Source organism: Hemiscyllium ocellatum, chromosome 50 (genome assembly GCF_020745735.1).
Source record: "Hemiscyllium ocellatum isolate sHemOce1 chromosome 50, sHemOce1.pat.X.cur, whole genome shotgun sequence".
Taxonomy (NCBI): Eukaryota; Metazoa; Chordata; class Chondrichthyes; order Orectolobiformes; family Hemiscylliidae; genus Hemiscyllium; species Hemiscyllium ocellatum.
In genome coordinates, this window is record NC_083450.1 from 4299191 (window position 1) to 4320712 (window position 21522).

At 49.0% G+C, this 21522-nt stretch overlaps 2 protein-coding genes across 5 annotated transcripts in view; both read left to right on the top strand.

The window, feature by feature from the left end:
• LOC132805476 (diamine acetyltransferase 1-like) overlaps positions 1-7284 on the top strand; it is an 11015-nt gene extending 3731 nt beyond the window's left edge. For both annotated transcript variants that reach the window (XM_060820571.1, XM_060820572.1), the window contains 3 exons: positions 1168-1269; positions 2598-2638; positions 6771-7284. In XM_060820571.1, coding sequence (XP_060676554.1) covers positions 1168-1269; positions 2598-2638; positions 6771-6971 — 344 coding nt within the window. In that variant the 3' untranslated portion in view covers positions 6972-7284. The remainder of the gene's footprint in view (positions 1-1167; positions 1270-2597; positions 2639-6770) is intronic.
• Positions 7285-8293: 1009 nt separating this feature from the next.
• The window catches only part of LOC132805454 (diamine acetyltransferase 1-like), a 37229-nt gene continuing 24000 nt past the window's right edge, over positions 8294-21522 (top strand). For 2 of the 3 annotated variants that reach the window (XM_060820532.1, XM_060820533.1), the window contains exon 1: positions 8294-9065. In XM_060820532.1, coding sequence (XP_060676515.1) covers positions 9012-9065 — 54 coding nt within the window. In that variant the 5' untranslated portion in view covers positions 8294-9011. Of the gene's footprint in view, positions 9066-9198; positions 13585-21522 lie in introns of those variants that run through there. The other variant, XR_009640916.1, reaches the window with a different exon arrangement.

Here is a 21522-nt window from a genome sequence, read left to right on the forward strand (position 1 = left end):
ATTGACTGTCAATGGGGAGATGGATAGACTCTGTCTTGTTGGAGATCATCTTTGCCTGGTATTTATGTGGTGGAATATTACTTCCCACTTGTCAGCCCAAGTATGGACATTGCCTCAGTTGTCTTATCTTTGAACATGGATTGCTTCGGTATCTGAGGAGCAGTGAATGGTGCTGAACATTGGTGAACATCCTGACCTCTAATAGAGGGAAGGTCATTGATGGAGCAGCTGAAGATGGTGGGGTCTAGGGACACTCCCCTGAGGGACACCTGCAGGGACGTCTTAGAGCTGAGATGACTGACCTCCAACAACCACAGCCATCTATCTACAAGAACAGGAGCAGATGGTATCATGGGTCAGAATCCTACAGAGGGCTGAACGACAAGGGCTACGTCGAGGGCTATGACAGGATTGGGTGGAAATTCCAGTGACATCAGGAGAAAAAGCTGATGCATCTTTTATGAATCTCCCGAGGGGCAAGATGTATTTCTGGCTGGGCTGTTGTGAGTTTTCAATTGGGGAGGGGGGATCTCTCTTTGTCTCTCTGTCTCCCTTTCTCTCTCTCTCTCTCTCTGTCTCTGTCTCTTGTCTCTCTCACTCTCTCTCTTTCTGTCTCTCTGTCTCTCTTGTCTCTCCCTGCCTCTCTGACTCTGTCTCTCTCTGTCTCTGTTATCTCTATCTGTCTCTCTCTATTTCACTATCTCTCTCTCTCTCTCTCTCTCTCTCTCACTCTGTCTCTCTCTCTTTCTGTCTATCTCTCTGTCTTTCTTCCTGTCTCATGTCTCTCTGTCTCAGTCTCTCACTCTGTGTCTCTCTCTTTGTCTCTGTCTCTGTCTCTGTCTCTCTCTCTCTCTCTCTCTGTCTCTCTGTCTCTGTCTATCTGTCTGTCTCTCTCTATTTCACTATCTCTCTCTCTTGCTCTGTCTCTCTTTCTGTCTCTCTGTCTTTCTTTCTGTTTCTTGTCTCACTCTGTCTCTCTGTCTCTCACTCTGTGTCTCTCTCTTTGTCTCTCTCTCTCTCTCTCTCTCTCACTCTGTCTCTCTGTCTGTCTCTCTCTCTCTCTGTGTCTCTGCCTCTGTTTCTCTCTCAATCACTCTGTCTCTGTCTCTCTCTCTTTCTATTTATCTATCTCTCTCATTCATTTGCACTTGCTTTCTCTGCTTCCAGGACACACAGTGGTGGGCTACGCATTGTATTTCTTCAGCTACGTGGGCTGGAAGGGCAGGACGGTGTATTTAGAAGATCTCTACGTGATGGAAGAGCTTCGAGGTGAGGGGACGCCATCTCGCCCAGTTCTGCCCAGTTGTGGATCGATCACCGTCACCCCCACCCTACACCCCATCCCTAACATCATCACCCCCACCAGCCCCCAACACCCCCTCCCTATCACCATCACCCCCTCCAGCCCCTACACCCCCTCCCTATCTCTGTCACCCCCACCAGTCCCCTATACCCCCTCCTTATCTCTGTCACCCCCACCAGCCCCAACACCCCCTCCCTATCACTGTCACCTCCTCCAGCCTCTACACGCTCTCCTATCTCTGTCACCCCCTCCAGGCCCCTATACCGCCTCCATATCTCTGTCACCCCCACTAGCCCCTACACCCCCTCCCTATCTCTGTCACCCCCTCAAGCCCCTACACCACCTCTCTATCTCTGTCACCTCCTCCAGCCCCTACACCCCCTCCCTATCACTGTCACCCTCTCCAGCCCCCAACACCCCCTCCCTATCTCTGTCTCCTCCTCCAGCTCCTACACCCCCTCCCTATCTCTGTCACCTCCTCCAGCCCCTACAACTCCTCCCTGTCTCTGTCACCTCCTCTGGCCCTTACACCCGTTCTCCCTCTGTCTCTCTCTCTCTCTGTCTCTCTTTGTCTGTCTCTCTCGGTCACTCTCGTTGTGTGTATGTCTGTCTGTCTGTCTGTCCCTCTCTCCCTCTCTGTCTCTCTCTCTCAGTCACTCTCACTGTGTGTGTCTCTCTCTCTCTCTCTCCCCCTCTCTCCCTCTCTCTCTCTCTCCCCCCATCCCTCTCTCTCTGTGTCTCTCTGTGTTTCTCTCTCTCTGTGTCTCGCTGTGTGTGCGTGTGTGTCTCTCTCTCCCCCTCTCTCTCTCTCTCTCTGTCTCTCTCTCTCTCTCCCTGTCTTTCTCTGTCTCTCTCGGTCACTCTCGCTGTGTGTGTCTCTCTCTCTCTCTCTCTCTCTCTCTTCCCCCCCCTTCCCCCCCACTTCTCTCACTCTCTCATACAAGACGTACATCAAAACCAACACCTTTGTCCCCAGGTGTTTTGTGTCCCTGTTCGTCCTAATTTTCTAGGCTGGTGGGGGGTCACATTTCCCTCTGTCACATTCCTGCGTGAGTCCCGGGATGGCTTATCTCCTTAGAACGTCAAAGCCCCGAGAGCTCTTTGTGCCTGAATATTCCCCCACCACCCCCACTCCCACCCCTACCCCCCTCCCCAGCCACGCTTAATCGAGAGTAACACGGGTCTCAATATATGTACAGTCAGCTCTCCACAGACAGAGGCACTGAGTCACCTCCACCAGCAGCCCTACCCCCTGGAATTCAGAGCGGATCTCACCAGATTTCTTTTATTTCAGGGAAAGGAATCGGGAGTGCGTTACTGCGCAAAGTGGCTGAGGTAAAACGAAAACCGTCTCCTGAAGGAGAGAGATTTTGAGCTGGTACAGCGGGAGGCGATCAACAAGAAACCTGAGATGAGCATAAAAAGGGCAGAGAGAGAGCGAAAGGAAGTCATTAGGAGGATGAAGAGGGAGCATAAGAAGATCCGAGGCAGATAAGATTAGGGAGGGATAAGACAAGAATGGGAAAGGGGAAGAGGATAACCAGGGAGAGGGGGGTCGGGTCCACAGGGGACAATCTGGGTTTGGAGCCAGAGGACATGGCTGAGGTGATAAAACAGAGCCTCACTTCTGTGGGACGACACTGTGGCATTAAGAGGTGCGTTTTGTCCGAGTTTTGTTTTTCATGAAGGAGAGTTGAGCCAGAGGTGCCGAGCAGTCTGCTCAGAGCCAATCCACAGCTCAGGATTCGTTCCACAGTCAGGACAATAGAAGCAGCCTGAACGGGTGGGGTCAAGCTTCCCCCAGGGCCAGTTTAAGTCTTTCAGGAGCAGTTGCTGGGGTCTTGAAGGTGGTTTTGGGAACTGTTTTCCCCCTCTCCCTGTTCCAGCTGAAAGCTGAGGGTTCTCTTCCTGCTGCTAGAATTGCCTGTGAGATAAGGAGAAACGTCTTTAGCCAGAGAGTGGTGAATCTGTGGGAGTGTATTTAAAATGGAGATTGCCAAAGGGATCAAAGGTTACAGGGAGAAATGGGATAATGGGGTTGAAAAACCTATCAGCCATGTGTGAATGGCACAGTAGACTGGACAGCCTAATTTCTGCTCCAATGTCTAATGGAGATAATCTATTGCACTGAATTTGCCTCTGCCATGGGTGTGTTTATGGGATGTCACTATATTTAGTGGGTAGATAGTCTAGTATTCTGTGATGTCCAGCATCTATGGTCCTCACTATCTCCCTCAATTGTAAGCATGTCCTTCCTCAGACTAGGAGACCAAAACTGCACATAGTACTCAAGGTGTGGCCTCACCTAGGCCCTGTATAACTGCAGCAAGACATCCCTACTCCGATGCGCAAACCCTCTTGCTATGAAGGCCTGCATGCCATGCGCTTTCCTCTCTGCCCGCTACACCTGCATGCCAACCTTCAGCAACTGTTCCGCCATGACACCCAGGTCTTGCTGCATCTCAACTTTTTTTCCTAAACTGCACCCGTTTGGAGAATTATCTCCCTCCTTCTTGGATCAGGCCAGTGAGTCTCACATCCTGGGCGGCACGGTGGCACAGTGGTTAGCACGGCTGCCTCACAGCGCCAGAGACCCGGGTTCAATTCCCGACTCAGGCGACTGTCTGTGTGGAGTTTGCACGTTCTCCCCGTGTCTGTGTGGGTTTCCTCCGGGTGCTCCGGTTTCCTCCCACCCTCCAACGATGTGCAGGTCAGGTGAATTGACCATGCTAAATTGCCCTTTTATTTCAGGTAAAGGGGTAGGGGTATGGTGGGTTGCACTTCGGCGGGTCGGTGTGGACTTGTTGGGCCGAAGGGCCTGTTTCCACACAGTAAGTAATCTAATCTAATCATCAACAGTAGGGAAACTATTGGAGAAAATCCTAAAGGAGGGAATTAGTCTCCACTTGGAGAGATGAGGGTTTGCCTGAGGGAGGTCATGCCTAACAATTTGCTTGAACTTTTCGAGGAGGTGACCAACTGCGTAGATGAGGGTTGATATATTTAATACATCAAAGCCTTTGGTAAGGTTGTATGTGGGAGACAGATAAAGAAGGTCAAAGCTAAAGAGGGTCCAGGGTAACTTGGCAAGACTGATCCAGATTTGGCTCCGTGATGAGCACAGAGCTGGAAGATTCGTTTTCAGACGTTTCATCACCAATTTATGTGACATCATCAATGAGCCTCCGGTGAACCGCTGGTGTTCGTGACCCACTTTCTGTTTATGTGTTTGGGTTGTCTTGGAGTGATGATTTCATTTCCTGTGTGATGTCAGGGGAAAAAAAACAAGAAATGACACCACCACCAGAAATGACATCAATAACCCAAGGAAATCTAGACATATAAATAGAAAGCGGGTCACTAACACCAGTGCTTCACCAGAGGCTCAATGATGATGTCACCTGGTATGGTGATGTTGGGGGGAAACAGGAAATGACATCACCATAGGAAATGACATCACCAACCCAAGGAAACCTAAACAAACAAATAGAAAGTGGGTCACTAACACCAGTGCTTCACCAGAGGCTCACTGATGATGTCACTTAGTATGGTGATGTCGGGAGGGGGTACAGGAAATGACATCACCAACCCAAGGAAACCTAAACACACAAATAGAAAGCGGGTCACTAGCACCAGTGCTTCACCAGAGACTCACTGATGATGTTACCTAGTATGGTGATGAAACATTTGAAAATGAACCTTGCAGCTCTGCGAGCAAACTTATATCCAGAACCTCAACCCGAACTGCAAACCTTCTCAAAACCCGCTACCAAGAGCCCGAGGCTGGCCGTAGAAGGCTGTTTGTATTACTAGACCCCCCCTCACGCCCCCCGTGTCCATTGGTGTGCCACAGGGATCAGTGCTGGGTCCATTATTGTTTGCATTATACATAAAGGATCGAGGCGAGAGTGTGGGAGAGGGAGCGATAAGTAAGTTTGCAAATAATACAAAGATTGTCTAGGCGTGAGGAAGGCATTAGGTTACAGGAGACGAACAATAGATTGGTCAGATGGCCGGGTCAGTGGAGCTAGCATTTGACCCTGATGAACTGTGAGGTGGTAACATTATGGAAGCAGAAACAGTATAAAAGAGTACTCAGAGAGATGTACAGCACGGAAACAGACCCTTCGGTCCAAGCCGTCCATGCTGACCAGATATTCCATAAAAATCTAGTCCCACCTGCCAGCATTTGGCCAATATCCCTCAAAACCCTTCCTATACCCATCCAGATGCCATTTAAATGTTGTACCAGCCTCCACCACTTCCTCTGGCAGCTCATTCCATACACGCACCACCCTCTGAATCAAAGATCCTTCAAGATCTTTTTAAAATCTTTCCCCTGTCACCTGAAACCTACGTTCCTTTAGTTCCGGACTCCCCCCACTCCAGGGGAAAGACCTTGTCTATTTACCCTATCCATGTCCCTCATGATTTTATAAACCTCCATAAGGTCACCCCTCAGCCTCTGACGCTCCAGGGAAAACAGAGTCAGCCGATCCAGCCTCTCCCTGTAGCTCAAACCTTCCAAACCTGGCAACATCTTTGGAAATCTTTTCTGAACCCTTTCAAGTTTTTGGAGGGAAGGGAGGACATTCACAGGGACAGAGGGATTTTGGAGGGGGGAGTATTTGTCCATAGATCGCTGAAGGGGTACAGTGTAGAGGCAGCTTTACTCTGTATATAACCCCGTGCTGACCCTGTCCTGGGAGTGTTTGATGGGGGGACAGTGTAGAGGGAGCTTTACTCTGTGTCTAACCTCGTGCTGTTCCTGTCCTGGTAGTATTTGATGGGAGATAGTGTAGAGGGAGCTTTACTCTGTATCTAACCCTGTGCTGACCCTGTCCTGGGAGTGTTTGATGGGGGGACAGTGTAGAGGGAGGTTTACTCTGTATCTAACCCCGTGCTGTCCCTGTCCTGGGAGTGTTTGATGGGGGACAGTGTAGAGGGAGCTTCACTCTGTATCTAACCCCGTGCTGTCCCTATCCTGGGAGTGTTTGATGGGGGGGGGACAGTGTAGAGAGAGCTTCACTCTGTATCTAACTCCATGCTGTCCCTGTCCTGGGAGTGTTTGATGGGGGGGGACAGTGTAGAGGGAGGTTCACCCTGTATCTAACCCCGTGCTGTCCCTGTCCTGGGAGTGTTTGATGGGGGGGGGGACAGTGTAGAGAGAGCTTCACTCTGTATCTAACTCCATGCTGTCCCTGTCCTGGGAGTGTTTGATGGGGGGGGACAGTGTAGAGGGAGGTTCACTCTGTATCTAACCCCGTGCTGTCCCTGTCCTGGGAGTGTTTGATGGGGGGACAGTGTAGAGGGAGCTTTACTCTGTATCTAACCCTGTGCTGACCCTGTCCTGGGAGTGTTTGGTGGTTTGATGTAAAGGGAGCTTTACTGTTGTGATCATGATGGTTCGACTGATCTACTGGACATGTCCCACACTTACCCGGGTGAATTGTGTGCATTCTCGCAGATCGCGTTGCAGAACAAATGCTCCCTGTTGAACTTTGTCGTCCTGAACACCAACTTTCCAAGCATTGACTTCTACCAGGCGAAGGGGGCCGTGGACCTGACCAAGTCGGAAGGCTGGCATCTCTTCAGGTTGGGGCAGGAACAGCTGGAAAAGCTAGCAGGAGGAAAGGGGCAGAATGCCCCAGCCTCTCCCTCTCCATAAACAGGGAGAACACCGAGAATTCCCTGTTAGCAAGAGAAATCCCAGCCTGGCCATGAAGAATGGGGAATCCCTATGTAAACCAGTCACGCTGCAATCATAGCCTCCCTCCAGCATGTGATGCTACAGGACGATGATCATGTGATTTGCTGCCACCTCGCCATCACAGAGAATCTTTTCACTGACTAATTCAAGCGTCCTCTCCATCTTTTACATCCACTATAACCTGTTCATCGGTGTTACTGACCCCTTAGTGTTGGATCAATTGTCCTGCGCACTGTAATTTTGATTGAGATTAAACTTATTACTTCTTCAAGAGTTGCTTCCTGTGTTTGAGTGAACACTTCCTGTTGTCTGATATTTGTGATATTCCTATTTTGCAAGTTGACGGCTATATTCTGTCAGATGCAACTCACTAGAAAGTTTGCAGGGGTGAAGGAAGGGGCCATGGGATCATCAGATATTGGGGCAGAATGAGTCCATTGATTGCTCCAGCATTCATGAGACCACAGCTCATCTAATCATCCACAACTCCTTTCCTATCTCTTTCCCACAATCCCTGACTCACTTCCAGATTATAAATCTCCTCCTCTCAGCCTTGTGTGTATTGAATGACCTTGCCTTGCAAACCCTCTACGATCAATAACTCAACAGATTCACTCCCCCCCCTCGAGAGAGAAGAGATTTAAACACATCTCTAGGCCCGCCTTCATTCTGACATGGTGTCCCCTGGGCTTAAACTCTCGCACACAAGGGGAAACAACCACTCCACATCTCACCCTGTCAATTCCCCCCCCACCCCACCCCACCCCACCACCCCTAAAGAATCTTGTATGTTCCAATAAGGACACTTCTGATTCACAGAGACATAGAAGGTAGGAGCAGGAGGAGGCCTTTCCTCACAGTCTATCTAACTCTGATGAAGGGCTCTGGCCCGAAACATTGATTTTCCTGCTCCTCAGTCGCTGCCTGACCTGCTGTGCATTTCCAGCACCACTCTGATCCTGTCTAACCCAATAACCTGATCCTACTTTCTCCCCCTAACCCTTGATCCCATTTGGCCCAAGCGCTGTATCTCGCCGCCCCTTGACTACATTCAATGTTTTGGCATCAGCTAATCCCTCTGGTAACGAATTCAACCAGTCTTTGGGTAGAAAGGTTTCCCCATCTCCATCCTAAATGGTCCTCCCCAAATCCTCAGACTGTGAGTCCTGGTTCTCGGAAGCGCCCACCATGGGGAACATCCTGTCTAGTCCTGTTAAGACCATAAGACATAGGAGTGGAAGTAAGGCCATTTGGCCCATCGAGTCCATTCCACCTGTTAGGTAGGATTAACACTCGGGCAAATGTGAGATGGATGTAACACTAAAATGTTAGATAGAAATAGCTCTCAGGCTGATGTGGCCAGGAGGCCCCAGAGGGGGAAACAGACACGAGGTCTGAGGGAGATAACTGAACCAGTGGAAAAGTACTGAAAGAGCAGTAAAACTTGGAAAAACAGAACAAAGGGGGCCATCTGGTACATAACAAGTTGAGCTAACTGATAGCCAAATAAGGCATGGTCAAACACTGATAAGAGACTGGGGCCAATGACAAACTGTAGAACCGACCATTACCACATAAGGGAACGGTGCAGGAATAAGGGGGGGTGTAAGAATAAACATCTTAGAACAAAGGGGTCAGAACGCCTTCTCCAGTCAGACAGATGTCTTGCTGTAACCCGATTCTCTCTCGAATAAAGCAGTCTGTTTCTTAGAATCTGACCCGGTGTCTCATTCCTCCGAAACGAACACGGGGACGGTAGAACCGTCTTAACAGATGGTGACCCCTGACGTGCGGAGGGAACGGAGACACGCTTGTTGGCAGGGGTTGAGAGCCGCCGGGCGGCCGGCCATTCTGAACTGGGTACGGGGATGCCTTTTGTATAAAGGTCTCCAGTAGACATTGACCACTCTAAATTAGTAGTTGTTCCGACGTCTTGAATACCTTTGCCAACCTAAATTGCAGACGTGAGTAGACGACAGAGAATCACTTGTTCTAAGTATGAGTCCTTTAGGTGTGTTGGTCGTCCCGGAAAAGCCGGAGGTATTGGACACGGTGAGTTCTTTTTATTTGTTGTTTCTATAGTGAGAAGAGTGAGTTCCCCAGGTGTGCGTTGGAAGATCCCTGCAATTTCAAAAGTCCTGGGGACGGTGAGTTATTTATTTTTGATCTCTTATGTTTATAAAAGTGAATCCTCTAGGTGTGCGTTAAAACAGCCCTGCAATTTTAAATTCCTGGAGACGGTGAGGCATATGTTTATAGCCTCCTATTGTTAGACAAGTGAACCGTCTAGGTGTGCGTTGGAACATCACTGCAGATTGAAAGTCCTGGAATCGGTGAGTACTATTTTTTTCATTCACTTTCTCTCCTGGTGGTGAGTCGGTGATTTCTCCAGGTGTGCGTGGGAACAGCTCTGCAATTTCAAACTCCTGGAGGTAGGGGGCGAGGCGATTGTGTCTTACGGACCGCACGGCTCCCGGAACGGGAGTTTGATCGGGGGATAGTGTAAGACGCGGGTACTGGGGTTACGGGAGTATAAACCCACGCGCTGACGGACTTGGGGACTGGGAAGCTTCCACTGCGCTGACATAATAACGGACGCAACGGTACGAGGGGACAGAGACAGACACAGAGTTCCGGACAGAGCGACTGTGTGTGTGTGAGAGGGAGTCTGTTTATGAGAAAGATAGAGTCTCTGAGTGTGTAAAAATCTCTGTGTGTGTGTGTGTGTGTGTGTAAGTATTTCTGTGTTTGTAAAAGTCTGTGTGAGAAAAAAAGAGTTTCTATGTGTGGAAGTCTGTGAAAATGTCTGTATTGTTGCCCAGAGAGAGAGAGAGAGAGAGAGAGAGAGACTTGCAAAAGGCTGCTCAACTAACAGGCAGTTTAACACTTTGTGTTCTGGCTTAAATTCATCTGCTTGTTAGTGAATGAATGTTTGAGCGTTATCACCTAGAACTTGAGTCCCTGGAGTGCTTTTGAATGTGATTTTTTATGAATGCTTAACATGATTTTTTTCAGGTTGGAGATTTTATTGAGATTCAGTGGAGATAGAACAGACTAGTCGGTAACTGATATTGTTATAACTGATATAAAAAAAAATTCTGAGTGGGTCTGTGGAATTAAGAACTGTGTGTCATATCCCAAGGAGAGAGAGAATGCGAATGCTGCTGAGCACTAGCAGACCGTGTCTGTGAGAGAGATAGATAGAGAGAGTAGGGCAGCACGTTTGAAGTAAACATTTCGGGAGTACAGCCTGCAAAGACTTTAACCCTTCGTGAACTGATTCAGATGCATCTGTTTGTTTGGTGATTATTTTCTTGGTTTTGTTTCTAGAGCCTGAGTTCCAGGACTGCTGTTTAAAGTGATTTCTTTTTATGTGAGCTTAACATGATTTTTTAAGGCTAATAACTCCTGTTCTTTTATGAGTCATGACTCCCTAACTACTTTTCTTACTAACCTCTTTTATTTCATAAAAGCAATTTATGAAGGACAGTCGAAGTTTCGTTCGACAGTGGGTAGTTGTAAAAAACGAAAGTTTCCATGGTTATTATCTGTGACCTTGGATTCGACCATTGTGCATGCGTTAGAAGTTTTTAACTTGAATTGACAAATTGTTGTAAGACAGCTCTGATTATTTTTACGACCTAAAGTATTGTAATTGAGAAATGATTGGTCAGGAGTACATAAGAAAACTAATTTTGGATCTAAATTAGGGTACTAAATCTGGACGATTACAGTGGATTTCAAAATTGGGAACTGTATGCATTTTACATTTTAAATATTAAACACTGAATAAATGGACGTAAATATATAAATATGTTTACAAGTTAGGAACAGGCCTTAAAGTTAGTCAAGCATGAATTGATAAATTGGTGTTTGAGCATATGGGAAGATAGGAACATTGGGAAATTTCTTAAAAGAAAGAAACAGGGAAGAACATAACGACTTGTCCCCTTCGGGAAGTGCTGATAGGGGACAAGGAGATTGGGTTTGTGTGTGACCCCCTCACCAATGGGGAGGTCGGAACATTTAAAAGGAAATGACGGTCCTGGTTGAGAATCCGATGGGATTGTCAGAACAAGTTAATTTATTTTTGAGGCCCAATCTGTATTTGTGGGCTGAGTTAATGTCTATTTTGAATATACTATTTACTGTGGGAGAAAGGAGACTTATATGGGGATGCTGGATAGGGAAAGATACGGAAGATAGAAGGGTGGAGTGGGATAAATCCATTAAATGAATTGTTAGGAGGGGCACAGAAAGTGTTTGTAAAGAGAGAGGACGAGTGACAGGAGCAGTACGCGTAAATGATGGTAGCTGCGGTTGATGAGGTAATTAGGAGAAGAATGCAGCCAAAAGTGAGCAACCGGAGCAGCGAGTGATAGCATGTAGGGCAGAGAAGAAAGGGAGTAGGGAGAGACATGGAGGAGCATTTGATAGAGAGTTTGAGTGACAGGGGCAGAGACGAAGGTCTCCACAGGCAGGATGCCACTATTGTGGAAGGATAGGGCATTTTGGGCGGGAGTGTCCTGATCTAAAAAGGGAAGAAAGAGCCATTCCGCTTATGATTTTGATAACGACAGGGAGGGGAACAACAACTGGCATCATTTCTGAGCAGTCAGGGGTTAAAAAACCGAGTCATAGATTGGCTGAATAGCACATTCGGTAGATGGGGAACTGTGCTGGGACAGCTGGCCCTTGGTTTATGCATCTCTGTTGCTATCTTTATTACCTGTGGTTGTTGTTGTATACCATGTATCAGGACGCTTGTGACGCGAACGATCGACCATGCCCTGACGGGAAAGGATAACCCCCCACCCGCATACCGGGCAGCGGTGCTGGAGGAGCCTGTGATGGGGGCACCCCATGGAAAGATTACGGGATCAGTATCAGAGGGAATGGAGGAGATATGCCTGAGAGAGAAGCGCGGGACAACTTATGATTTTACTTTATAACTGTATCTCTCATTTCTAATCCTTCCCATATTAGGGCCTCAGAATGTGAGGGCTGAGGTGCAGAGACCCCCTAGTTGTGTATTTTTTTTTTCTTTCCCATTCAAATTGACAACAGGTAAATTTGTGTTTTTATGCTGCAGTTAGAGATAGTGAAGTGCTATATGCCTCGAGACTCAAGAGACTATTGTTCACTCAAGAGATTCCTAGCCATCATCTGGTATTCCTAAATGGCTTCGATTTGTCTCGATGGCCACTGTTCACAATGATAAGCCAGTTACCACTGCCCGTGTCCGTACTTGACAGCTGTAAAATGGATGTGGGTTTTTATTGGTCAAGTGAAGGTGACTGGTTAGCCAATGACGGGTAAGATTCCTCGAGCGAGGGACAACCTAAGACAGGCACAGTCGTGCATTGACCTTCAGAATAGTGGCCTGTGGTCATGTGGTTTTAACAGATGCCTGGCTTTTATATCCGTGTCGGGAATTTGGTCAAGTTTCAGGCTTGCAAAGCAGCTTGATATAAGGAAAATCGTGGACCCAGCAGTTTGACATTGTATTCACTGTATTTTTGACAAAGGAAAATGCCAGTTTTGTGGCATCTTCCAGAACCGACTTAACAACAAACCTTTGGGAAGGAAGGAGAGCTCATTGAATCCTATTACAAAAAAGATTTGACACTATGTCAGTAGTTTGATGTCATGGTATAATACGACCGATTTTACTGGGAGGTTGTACAATTGGGTGTTCTTTGGACAGCAGACCTTCATTCTGCAGGCGTCCTAACTCATCCACTTTGTGTTTTCCTCTGGTTCTCTTCGCTTTTGTTATCATACTCAGTAATCGTTTTGTTGGTTTTGAGATAGCTTTTTGTAGACGCTACGACTTTTGAGTGCTTATGTCTGTTATGTATTATTTCACTGCTTCTCGCGCCTTAACGGTTGTATGCGAGCTGGAGAGGCGCATAGAGTAGGGATTTTGCGGCGCGGAATGCTTTGTGTACTTGTATGCTGCTTAGGGATTCCTTTCCCTTACAACTGTGTCTCCATAGAGTCAGACAAGCCGGCTAACACCAAGTGGTCGGTCTTGCAAATGAGTGATGGAGGGGCACTCACCGACCCGCCAGGCCCTGACTGCTGCGCGCGTTTGCTGTATTTGTGGCCTCTCTGAGGCCAAGAGGGGAAATGTTAGGTAGGATTAACACTCAGGCAAATGTGAGATGGATGTAACACTAAAATGTTAGATAGAAATAGCTCTCAGGCTGAGGTGGCCAGGAGGCCCCAGAGGGGGAAACAGACACGAGGTCTGAGGGAGATAACTGAACCAGTGGAAAAGTACTGAAAGAGCAGTAAAACTTGGAAAAACAGAACAAAGGGGGCCATCTGGTACATAACAAGTTGAGCTAACTGATAGCCAAATAAGGCATGCTCAAACACTGATAAGAGACTGGGGCCAATGACAAACTGTAGAACTGACCATTACCAAATAAGGGAACGGTGCAGGAATAAGGGGGGTATAAGAATAAACATCTTAGAACAAAGGGGTCAGAACGCCTTCTCCAGCCAGACAGATATCTTGCTGTAACCCGATTCTCTCTCGAATAAAGCAGTCTGTTTCTTAGAATCTGACCCGGTGTCTCATTCCTCCGAAACGAACACGGGGACGGTAGAACCGTCTTAACACGCCATTCAATCATGGCTGATGGGCATTTCAACTCCACTTACCAGCGTTCTCCCCGTAGCCCTTAATTCCTCAAGACAACAAGAATCTATCAATTTCTGCCTTGAAGACATTTAGCGTCCCGGCCTCCACTGCACTCTGCGGCAATGAATTCCACAGGCCCACCACCCTCTGGCTGAAGAAATGTCTCCGCATTTCTGTTCTGAATTGACCCCCTCTAATTCTAAGGCTGTGTCCCCGGGTCCTAGTCTCCTCGCCTAATGGAAACAATTTCCTAGCGTCCACCCTTTCCAAGCCATGTATCATCTTGTACGTCTCTATTAAGTCTCCCCTTAATCTTCTAAACTCCAAAGAATACAATCCCAGGATCCTCAGCCGTTCCTCATATGTTAGACCTACCATTCCAGGGATCATCCGTGTGAATCTCCGCTGGACACGTTCCAGTGCCAGTATGTTAGAATTTTGTAACTCCCTGTGAGATTTCCCCATCCCCCTCGCACCCAACCCATCTGAACTCCAGTGAAAACAATCCTAACCTAAACAATCCCCTCATACAACAGTCCCACCATCCCTGGTACCAGGCTGGTAAAGCTTCACTGTACTCCCTTGAGGACACGAGCGTCCTTCCTCGATACACCGATGAGTACAGGCCCCAACCAACTCAACCTCTTTTGATTAGGCAAAGTCTCCATACCTCAGATCAACCCAACTCAAAGTGCTGTGAGCAGACCTCAGGAAGGATATATTGGCCTCGGAAAGAACACAACATAGGTTTACAAGAATGATACCTGGACTTCAGGAGTTAAGTTAAAAATTACACAACACCAGGTTATAGTCCAACAGGTTTATTTGGAAGTACAAGCTTTCAGAGCGCTGCTCCTTCGTCAGGTAGCTAGTGGGGTAGGATCATAGGACACAGAATTTATAGTAAAAGAATAAAGCGTCATACTAATTAGATTCCCGATAATGTGGAAACAGGCCCTACGGCCCCACAAGTCCACACCGACCCACCGAAGAGCAACCCACCCAGGCCCATTCCCCTACATTCACCCCTGACAAATGTATCTAACACTAAGGGCAATTTAGCACGGCCAATTCACCCTAACCTGCACATCTTTGGACTGTGGGAGGAAACTGGAGCACCCGGAGGAAACCCACGCAGACTGTTGCCCGAGGCAGGAATTGAACCTGGGCTCCCTGGCGCTGTGAGGCAGCAGTTCTAATCACTGAGCCACTATTCAGGAGTTACATTGAGGAGAGATGATTCCAAATTAAGCCTGCTTTCTCTCGATCTTCAAGATATGAACTGGAAAAGGCAGGGCAGATAAAGATTAGCTATTAACATTAGTTTGGGGATAGCAAGTTTTGAGCAGATTTGTAGCTCGGGTTGAGGTTCTGGATGTAGGTTTGCTCGCTGAGTTGGAAGGTTTGTTTTCAGATGTTTTGACACCATACTCAGTAACAACTTCAGTGAGCCTCTGGATGAAGCACTGGTGGTATGGCCCACTTTTTATTAATGTGTTTAGGTTTCCTTGGGTTGGTGACGTCATTTCCTGTGGTGATGTCATTTCCGGTTCTTCTTCTTATGGGGTGGTAAGTGGGATCCAAGTCAATGTGCTTGTTGTCAGAGTTCCAGTTGGAATGCCATGCTTCGAGGAATTCCGAAAAGACCCCTCCCTCCGTGACTCCCTCGTCAGGTCCACACCCCCCACCAACCCAACCTCCACTCCCGGCACCTTCCCCTGCAACCGCAAGAAATGCAAAACTTGCGCCCACACCTCCTCCCTTACTTCTCTGCAAGGCCCCAAGGGATCCTTCCATATCCGTCACAAATTCACCTGCACCTCCACACACATCATTTACTGCATCCCTGCACCCGATGTGGCCTCCTCTATATTGGGGAGACAGGCTGCCTACTTGCGGAACGTTTCAGAGAACACCTCTGGGACACCCGGACCAACCAACCCAACCACCCCGTGGCTCAACTCTTCAAATCCCCCTCCCACTCCACCAAGGACATGCAGGTCTTTGGACTCCTCCATCGCCAGACCATAGCAACACGACGGTTGGAGGAAGAGCACCTCATCTTCTGCCTGGGAACCCTCCAACCACAAGGAATGAACTCAGATTTCTCCAGTTTCCTCATTTCCCCTCCCCCAACCTTGTCTTAGTCCCAACCCTCGAACTCAGCACCGCCCTCCTAACCTGCAATTTTCTTCCTGACCTCTCCGCCCCCACCCCACTCCGGCCTATCACCCTCACCTTGACCTCCTTCCACCTATCGCATCTCCATCACCCCTCCCCCAAGTCCCTCCTCCCTACCTTTTATCTTAGCCTGCTGGACACACTCTCCTCATTCCTGATGAAGGGCTTATGCCCGAAACGTCGAATTTCCTATTCCTTGGATGCTGCCTGACCTGCTGCGCTTTTCCAGCAACACATTTTCAACTCTGATCTCCAGCATCTGCAGTCCTCACTTTGTTCTTTGAGGAATTCTTGTGCATGTCTCTGTTTGGCTTGTCCGAGCGTGGATGTGTTGTCCCAGTCGAAGTGGTGTCCTTCCACTTGTGTGTGTAAACATACTACTTGAGAGTGGGACAATACATCCATCCCAGGACAGAGTAGAGGGAGCTTTACTGAACACATAAATAAAAAGCAGGCATAGTCTGAGAATTAGGACCAGACTATTCAGGAGAGATATTAGGGAGCACATCTTCACACAAAGGATGGAAGAGGTGTGGAACTCTCTCCCACAAATGGCAGTGGATGTTAGTTTTAAATCTTGTCACTAAAAAATTAATCAGTTGTTAATTTTATATCTTTTTTACAAAATTTGGATCAAATAATGAAGAAGGACTGGAGGCCTTCCCAGCCCTGTTTCTAGTTCTTATTATAAATCCGAAATTGACTTTTTTTTTGTTACAACAATAAATAAATGATGCAAATGTAAGTCCATTGAGTGGGGTTCGAGGGGCTGAATGGCCTTTCCCTCTCCTTTTGGGGGTTCTCTGAGAGGGTGAAGAGGGGTATCAGAGAGAACGTGAGAAGGTGGAAATGTGGGTGGGGGGGTCGTGAGGTTGGAGTAGAGGAGGCGAGGGACTGAGACGGTAGGTGGAGGAGAGAGAGAGGAGTGGGCTCGGTTGGGTGTGTTGTGCATAGCGACGGGCACTAGGACCCCGCGGCTGCAAGTTGGTTGTTGCGGCTCGGGAAAAAATGAGGTCTGCAGATGCTGGAGATCACAGCTGCAAATGTGTTGCTGGTCAAAGCACAGCAGGTTAGGCAGCATCTCAGGAATAGAGAATTCGACGTTTCGAGCATAAGCCCTTCATCAGGAATAAGAGAGAGAGAGCCAAGCCGGCTGAGATAAAAGGTAGGGAGGAGGGACTAGGGGGAGGGGCGATGGAGGTGGGATAGGTGGAAGGAGGTCAAGGTGAGGGTGATAGGCCGGAGTGGGGTGGGGGCGGAGAGGTCAGGAAGAGGATTGCAGGTTAGGAGGGCGGTGCTGAGTTGAGGGAACCGACTGAGACAAGGTGGGGGGAGGGGAAATGAGGAAGCTGGAGAAATCTGAATTCATACCTTGTGGTTGGAGGGTTCCCAGGCGGAAGATGAGGCGCTCCTCCTCCAGCCGTCGTGTAGTTGTGTTCTGCCGGTGGAGGAGTCCAAGGACCTGCATGTCCTCGGTGGAGTGGGAGGGGGAGTTAAAGTGTTGAGCCACGGGGTGATTGGGTTGGTTGGTTCGGGCGGCCCAGAGGTGTTCTCTGAAGCGTTCCGCAAGTAAGCGGCCTGTCTCACCAATATAGAGGAGGCCACATCGGGTGCAGCGGATGCAATAGATGATGTGTGTGGAGGTACAGGTGAACTTGTGGCGGATATGGAAGGATCCCTTGGGGCCTTGGAGGGAAGTGAGTGTGGAGGTGTGGGCGCAAGTTTTACATTTCCTGCGGTTGCAGGGGAAGGTGCCGGGGGTGGAGGTTGGGTTGGTGGGGGGTGTGGATCTGACAAGGGAGTCACGAAGGGAGTGGTCCTTGCGGAACGCTGATAGGGGAGGGGAGGGAAATATATCCTTGGTGGTGGGGTCCGTTTGGAGGTGGCGGAAATGGCGGCGGATAATACGTTGTATGCGCAGGTTGGTGGGGTGGTAGGTGAGAACCAGTGGGGTTCTGTCTTGGTGGCGGTTGGAGGAGCGGGGCTCAAGGGCGGAGGAGCGGGAAGTGGAGGAGATGCGGTGGAGGGCATCGTCGATCACGTCTGGGGGGAATCTGCGGTCCTTGAAGATGGCCTCCTTCTTCAAGGACCGCAGATTCCCCCCAGACGTGATCGACGATGCCCTCCACCGCATCTCCTCCACTTCCCGCTCCTCCGCCCTTGAGCCCCGCTCCTCCAACCGCCACCAAGACAGAACCCCACTGGTTCTCACCTACCACCCCACCAACCTGCGCATACAACGTATTATCCGCCGCCATTTCCGCCACCTCCAAACGGACCCCACCACCAAGGATATATTTCCCTCCCCTCCCCTATCAGCGTTCCGCAAGGACCACTCCCTTCGTGACTCCCTTGTCAGATCCACACCCCCCACCAACCCAACCTCCACCCCCGGCACCTTCCCCTGCAACCGCAGGAAATGTAAAACTTGCGCCCACACCTCCACACTCACTTCCCTCCAAGGCCCCAAGGGATCCTTCCATATCCGCCACAAGTTCACCTGTACCTCCACACACATCATCTATTGCATCCGCTGCACCCGATGTGGCCTCCTCTATATTGGTGAGACAGGCCGCTTACTTGCGGAACGCTTCAGAGAACACCTCTGGGCCGCCCGAACCAATCAACCCAATCACCCCGTGGCTCAACACTTTAACTCCCCCTCCCACTCCACCGAGGACATGCAGGTCCTTGGACTCCTCCACCGGCAGAACACAACAACACGACGGCTGGAGGAGGAGCGCCTCATCTTCCGCCTGGGAACCCTCCAACCACAAGGTATGAATTCAGATTTCTCCAGCTTCCTCATTTCCCCTCCCCCCACCTTGTCTCAGTCGGTTCCCTCAACTCAGCACCGCCCTCCTAACCTGCAATCCTCTTCCTGACCTCTCCGCCCCCACCCCACTCCGGCCTATCACCCTCACCTTGACCTCCTTCCACCTATCCCACCTCCATCGCCCCTCCCCCTAGTCCCTCCTCCCTACCTTTTATCTCAGCCTGCTTGGCTCTCTCTCTCTTATTCCTGATGAAGGGCTTATGCTCGAAACGTCGAATTCTCTATTCCTGAGATGCTGCCTAACTTGCTTGCTGTTGCGGCTCGGGAGACCGGCGGAGTCCGGACAGTTCACCTGATGTTGGGGGTGGGGGGAGAGACTATCTAAGTGGCACTTCTTCAAGTTGCATTCAGCAGGAAAAATCTCAGTAGTGTCGATAAAGAGAGAATTATAATTAAAATAAAAAGACATCTCGGGAAAATACTCATCTTTGTTGGATTTTAGGTGGGGGTTTGTGTATTTTATGAACGAGGCTCCCCCCCAGCTTTGCAGTGGCAGCGGCCGGGCCATTGGGTTCCCTGCGCCGCGCCCGGGCCAATGGGTTCCCTGCGCCGCTGGGTCCTAGAGAGATCTGCGGTGTACAGGCACTGTGCTGCTGCGCTATATTTCAGTGAGTTATGGCATTCACTGTTCGGGAGGCGACAGTGGAAGACACGGTGTACATCGCTGCACTGATTAAGGTCTGTCTCAGCAGCAAGCCTGCAAAAAGAGGACAGGACAGGACAGGACAGAGAGGCATGCAACTTCACCAGATTTGGGCAAGGGAACAGGAGAGAGGAAAAACTTGCTGGTATCTCCTCTAGCCCCTGGGCTGCAAAATGCTCTGCACTTTTCTTGAAAGAAATGCAGGACTTGGGTGATTCAAAGTGTGCACAGGCCTGTGGCGTGGTGAACTGTGCGCAGTGGGTCTATTCATCTGAAAAGTTACTGGACTGTACAGAAGGAGGGTGGACAATGCTAAGATACTTGCTTTTAGTATCACCTGATGAAGGAGCCTCTCTAGGAAAGCTAGTGTGCTTCCAATTAAACCTGTTGGACTATAACCTGGTGTTGTATGATTTTTAATTGTGTTTTTAGTTACTGAGACACTAAACACAGGAGCCAAGGCGTTTAGGATGGGGCTGTATGTTTTCCAGAGAGCTGAGGGTTGTGAGGTTTACAGGCAGGGATAAACTTTTTCCCCCATGTCAGTAAAGTGGGCACAGTTTGATGTAGCAGGCAGTTTTTTTTCCCCTTGGAAAAAAAGATTAGTTACAGAGTGGAAACAGGGCCTTCGGCCCAACAAGTCCACACCGACCCGCCGACCACCCAGACCCATTCCCCTACATTCACCCCTTCACCTAACACTACGGGCAGTTTAGCGTGGCCAATTCACCCTAACCTGCACATGGTGGGAGGAAACCGGAGCAGCAGGAGGAAACCCACGCAGACACGGGGAGAATGTGCAAACTCCACGCAGACAGTCACCCGAGGCTGGAATCGAACCCAGGTCCCTGGTGCTGTGAGGCAACAGTGCTAGCCACCATGCTACCCACGGGGTTTATGGGGTGGGTTTGAGGGAAATGTTTTTCACCCAGAGCCATGGAGATGTACAGCATGGAAACACACCTTCCGGCCACGCTGACCAGATGTCCTAAATTAATCTAGCCCCTTTTACCAGCATTTGGTCACTTTAAACCCTTCCTATTCATGTACCCTTTTAAATGTTAGCTCTGATAAGGAGGTGCCTGGATTGGGATGGACCAAGTTAAAAATCACACAACACCAGGTTATAGTCCAACAGGTTTATTTGAAAGCACTAGCTTTCGGAGCGCTGCTCCTCTGTCAGGTAGCGAGTGGGGCAGGATCATAGGACACAGAATTTATAGCAAAAATTTCACAGTGTCCTACAACTGATGCGATACATTGAACAAACCGAGGTTGCTGTTAAGTCTTTCATCTTTCAGAATGGGTTGTAAGTTTTGATGCCTTAATATGTAAATCCCAGAAATGCTTTCAAGTCACATTCTCGAGATAACTTAAGGTTTTGTTTAAAAAAAAAGGTGACAACTCAGCTCCGACAGTGCATTGAAGGTGTGAGGTTAGAGTCTGTCTGTATTCCAGTCTTGAGTCAGACTGGTTCGATTTCCAAAAGCAAGAATTTACAAATGGTCACATGGATCATCTTCCTGCAGATTGTGTGCTTTTTGAGCAAAATAGAAGATGATCTGCAAAATATAATTCTGCAAATGCAAATTCACCTCCTAGACTTATGTGTGTGTGGATGCATGTGTGTGAACGTGCTTGGTAGAATGCGTGCGTGACTGTAGCGGAGTATAAGCCTGTGAGAGAGTGTGTGCGGGGGTGTGAGTGCGGGGGTTGTATGTTTGTCTGAGATACAGCATATGTATGAGAGAGAGTCTGCATGGGTGTGTGAGTATGGAAGTGTGTGTGTGTATGTATGAGTGTGAGAGAGTGTATAATGTGTCACACCTGTAGTGTGACATGAACCCAAGGTCCCAGTTGAGGCCATTCTCATAGCTACCAAACTTGACTATCAGCTCCTGCTCGGAGGCGTTGTTACCTATCCCAAAGAGCACTTGAAGGACGGTCACCCGAAGATCCAAGGCCGAATGTGCTTGACTGCTGAAGAGATCCCCGACTGTTCCCCAGTCTGGCAGTGTCCATTCATCTATTTCTGGATTGGAGGTGCTGGAAAAGCACAGCAGTTCAGGCAGCATCCGAGGAGCAGTAAAATCGACGTTTCAGACAAAAGCCCTTCATCAGGAATACAGGATCCATTTATCTATTGTCGTAGCATCTGATGGTCTCACCAATGTACCATGCCTCGGGGCGGCACGGT